The sequence below is a fragment of the Microchirus variegatus genome, assembly GCF_963457635.1.
Source record: "Microchirus variegatus genome assembly, chromosome: 21".
In the NCBI taxonomy this organism is placed as follows: domain Eukaryota; kingdom Metazoa; phylum Chordata; class Actinopteri; order Pleuronectiformes; family Soleidae; genus Microchirus; species Microchirus variegatus.
In genome coordinates this window covers 5,937,161-5,942,103 of record NC_139822.1, presented here as the reverse complement: position 1 = coordinate 5,942,103, position 4,943 = coordinate 5,937,161, and the positions used below count along the sequence as shown (strand labels likewise).

General features: G+C 38.2%; 1 protein-coding gene across 1 annotated transcript; it reads right to left on the bottom strand.

Moving 5' to 3' along the window:
• Nucleotides 1–342: 342 nt before the first annotated feature.
• Nucleotides 343–4,679, bottom strand: LOC310942418 (excitatory amino acid transporter 1-like; the record flags this gene model as incomplete). The annotated part of the gene is made up of 9 exons (XM_083907798.1): nucleotides 343–472; nucleotides 670–804; nucleotides 2,071–2,265; nucleotides 2,351–2,584; nucleotides 2,772–2,946; nucleotides 3,259–3,322; nucleotides 3,406–3,448; nucleotides 3,545–3,752; nucleotides 4,577–4,679. The coding sequence occupies 9 exons, from the start codon at nucleotides 4,677–4,679 to the stop codon at nucleotides 343–345; spliced, it is 1,287 nt and encodes a 428-aa protein (XP_083763924.1).
• Nucleotides 4,680–4,943: the final 264 nt, after the last annotated feature.

Below are 4,943 nucleotides of genomic sequence, written 5' to 3'. Positions count from 1 at the left end.
TGATAAGCGCAACATTTATAGTAAGTTCTATGACACCTATGATATTTTGAATGGCTGAACCAGACATTTTCAAGAAGATATATTTTTTTTACAAATGACTCTCAACAGAATTTTATCTCGAGTAAAAGGCTGTGAAAAACTTATTTGGCAACCCGAAGTCAGGTAGTGCAGAGAGGAAGATATCTGTCAAGACAGTTTATTACGAAGAGTGATATCATACTCCTGAGAAAGTCTGTCCACATTTGATGACTAGAACCCATTAAATCTTGCTCAAGCTCAATGAAAAACAAGTATTTCATATCAGTTTTTACAACAGCCTATCAAATGTTTCCATCAGAGGCCTCATGAAACCTGCAGGTGGAGGTCTTCCTCTGCAGGTCTGGAGCTCTGGAGATCATGTCTGGACAGATGCTGTACTACACCCACACCAATGCAGTCCCCCAGGACATTAGTGGCAGTCCTCAAACGATCCCTGTCAAGACAAATGCATGAAGACCCTAAGTTATAGCAGGAACTTGTATTTGTGGTTTATTTTATGTTTTCTAAATGCCTACTCCCTAATTTACATGCATATGTGCACATTTAAAACCTCAAATAGCCCTATGAAGAAAACAAGTTGGCTAATTTAACGTTTCCTCTCATACAGTATGATATTAAATGCGTACTTACAGCATCCAGTCCACAATCAAAAGCAGGGATATGTCTTCAGTGGGGAGTCCAACTGATGACAAGACAATTAGCAGGGATACGATACCAGCCTGAGGGATGCCTGCTCCACCTGTGCTTACAACTGTGACAATCAAGCTGCAAAAAGAGAGACAAGACAGTAGTGGTAATGCAACAAGGTCCTCATTATGGTATATAAAATGGGCAGAACAGAGCTAGTAATGGCCAGTACCAATCCGATGACAAGGCACACATACAAGTTTAACCTATCACAGGAAACTGTGATGTCTTTAAATCTGAGTGAGCAGAGTGTCTTTAGTATTAGAGCCACACTGACGAAAACAATTAGACTATTATGAGAATATAGTCAAAGTATTATTTTCAAGCAAAATCTCAGATGATCGGATGCAACCTGTGACAAGAGGAGGAACATGGAGCATCTTGTAAAGTTATACTTTGGTTCGTGCTTCACAAAAAAGGAAATGCTTCATTTTTAGGCACATCAGCTCAACGTTAGCATTAGTATCAGAGCCTTGAAAGGATTGTGTAAGAAACTGAAGCTCTTCTGAAGAAAGAATTGCACAGACTTGGAGGAAATTCTCTCTTTTGTGGAAGAGGAAATGGCTGATAGTGGTCGACTGAAAGGCTCATGCTGGTTACATCGGCGTGATGTTACAGAGGTTTCTCAGGGAAAAATTACAGTGATAATTAAGATTTGATGACGTCAGTCAATGCTTTACGATATTGATTCTTATGATAACTGGAAATCATATGGCATTGCAATTAATTGCAGCATCGAGAAATGAACAGTCACATCATGTGGATGGAGGCATACACCACACAACTAGTGCAACAAATGTTTGTAATGTTAGACTTTGTCCTCATAATATTATGACTTTATTCTCATTAAAATATTTTCTTGTAATATTACAACTTTATTCTTGAATTTTCTTTCAGTATGGCCCTAAACTCACTTCACAAAGACAACATGCACATGGTGAGTGCAATGTAAATTTTAAAAAAATGTGCTTACGTTGTGGATTTGAAGCATTTTTACTACTCAAAAATGTAATGAAATATCCAGTAGAGACAACGGTAGATTGTAATAAATAGAGAACTGATCGACTTGACTCTCCTTTAACCAAACTAGAGTGGCCGTTGCATTTGCATTGGAAGCTACACTTCAAAATGTTTTACTTTTGTTGTAGAAAACTAATGGCACAAGATGGCAGCCTCCATAAAGCAAGTACAAATAAAAAACCAAACTAGGAAAACACACCTTAACAAACATGGGTTATATATTCTATTTCTGCCAATAAACACTCACAAATGTACCACACTGGACCTTTAAGGTGTACATTTTTTAAATAAATTGATAAATAAATAAATCCTTTTTTAACTTACCTAAGGACAATGATTTGACCCAAGGTGAAGTCCATATCATGAGTCTGGGCTACAAATAAAGCGGCTACTGCTTCATAGAGTGCTCCACCATCCATGTTCATTGTGGCACCTGTGGGCAGCATGAAGCGTGTCACTTGTTTGTCCATATTGTGATTTACCTCCATACATTTGAGGGTTACTGGTAAGGTTGCAGAACTGGAAAAACAAAAAAACAAAGGGCAATTACTGTCTGTCTCAACACTCTCCATTTGTTGTGTGTAATAGCAATACTCTGGCTCACCTTGATGAAGTCCCAAAGGCAGTGGCAAGAGCCTGTAAGACACCACCCATAAATCTGAAGGGGTTCCTCCGTGTAACAGCAAAGTAGATGAGGGGCAGAGTGAAGAAGCTGTGAATTAGCAGGCCAGCGAGCACAGTCAGACTGTATATCACGACTCCACGGCTCATTACACCAACATCTGACATCTCCACTACCTGTCCTGCCACGAGGAAGAACATCCCCACAGGTGTATACCTATGATACACAGACACATTAGTAGTAGATTATATCCAAGACTCACACAGATGAAGAGATTATGTGAGCACTTCGATGACATAGCACAACAAATACGGACACAAAAAGAAAGAATAAATGCTACATATAATCATCCAGTAATCTTACAAGACAAGGCAGTATCTTAATAGTAGATCTTCAAGCTTACCAGATGACTATGTTGACTAGATTCATAACAGCTTTATTCAGGCAGTCAAAGAACTCCCTCACAGGTTTTCCTTCAGCCTCCATGCTGCCCAGAACGTAACCAAAGGCAATGGAGAAGACCAACAGACCCAAAGTGTTGACCCCATCAGATGAACCTGGCATTGCTGCTGTATCGTCTGTGAAATTATGTAGCAAAAGTAATAATGACAAGAATCAAGGTTATGTGTATCAGGGTTGAACATGTAATCATTTTCAAACAAACAGCTATTGTGGGTGTTTTTGATCTGTATAAGTGTGATTTTAAATGTTATGTTATGTCTTATTAAATGTGAATATGTTCTGGTTTCTTTGCTCCTCTATGATAGTCGATTAAATATTGTTGTTTGTTATATATGTACATATATATATGTATATACATTTAGTGTATAGCAGTTCAGCACAAATTACACACAGACAGTTAAGGAAAAGGATAAAAAAGCTTATCTCACTCCTTGCACTGGCTTCATTGATGCTGCTCCCTGTAGGTGCCCCGCTGGAATAAACTGTTTTATACTGGATGATGAGGACATCATAAAAGTTGATCAGTATATATCATATGAATATAAAAGCAAAGTCATAGATAATGCAGATCTCACTTTTTTAAAACATGCTTCAACCAGATTTGAGGGGAACATGTTTCTGTAGAAAGAAAAAGCACTGTTGTTGTTGGAGGCTCGAGTCGTATTGATTCACAGATCCAGTGTAATTAATGATTCTTATTATCTCTATACACACCTGATTAGATCTAAAAATGCATCTGGACCCTCTATAACTTCCCCTTTAACAGCAGAAGTGGCTGGGATGCTTCGGGCTGAGTGTCCTGGCTGGATGGTCACAGCTAAAGCAATGCCAGTGAACGCAGCTATCAGCGTGGTGACCATGTAGTAGCCGAAGGCCCTGAGCCCAATTCTCCCATAGGATTTCCTGTTCACAGATGACATTCCTGATGAGAAAAACAAAAGGTCATTATAGAGTATGAACCTGCTGAATATTTATACTTACAATTATTATTGTAAACAGTACTCACTCCTCATTGCCTTCTATGGGCATTTCTACCAAAAACAATATTTGAATATTCAATGATTTGACTGGGAGGCAATGCTAACGGGAGCACTGAGCAACTTATAAGATGCATTTAAAGACATGAGACATTTCATCACTTCTACAGGGTCATATCAAAGCAAACACTTTTATTTTGAAATTATGTGAAATTTGAAGTTCATGTGACCCCTAGGTCATTTGAACATGTTGCGCTTATAGGAGGAACTCCCAGATGCATTCAAAGACCCTGGTAAATGTCATCACTTCTGCAAATACACATGAGGTCCACTCACTAAATGCTTGCTGCTGCTGCTGCCACCACCTTGCAGTGATAGATGCACCACAAATTAGGTCGTTGTTGAAATAGAAACATTTCTAAATGCAAAACATTTGATTGATGATATGTAAATGCTATGCGTTTATTGTAGGTCTACAAAAATATTGATAGAATAATGATTTGCCCTTTCAGATTTGGCAGTTATTTTACAGCAGTAGATAAGGGCATGAGTTTTTTGAAAATTAAAAACCGCACACATTTTTTAGCAACAGTAAAAACTTGATCAGAACAAAGGATGGATGTTGAAACCATCACTTGATATTGATCTAGTTCATCTGCTGTGATCTGTTACCATCCAAGTCTCTCTTGAAAATGAGATTTCTGACTCTGGGACTACGATGAGTGTGAGAGCATGGACATCCACAGTCACAATAAAGTTTCCTACTAACCTGAGATCAGACTCGAGACGATAAGAGGAAGCACCACCATTTGCAGGACTCTCATCAGCACCTCTCCAGGAAAAGTTAAATATTGTATCTCTCTGGGTGACATTTTGTTGTGTCGTAGAAAAATTCCAACGACAATTCCTAAGAAAACATAAGTTTACAATTCAAATGCAGAATTCAAAATATCAAATGTAGCTGTTACAGAGTAGCAGTATTTGGAGTATGAGAACGCCAAAACACAGAAAATCAGCAGTATTTGTTTGTTTTCAAAAGCTGAACTGTAGATTATATCAAAATAATGTATTAATCCCTGTGGGGAAGTTGGATTCATGGTATTTGCTCCTTTAGAATTAATATACACTCATGAAAA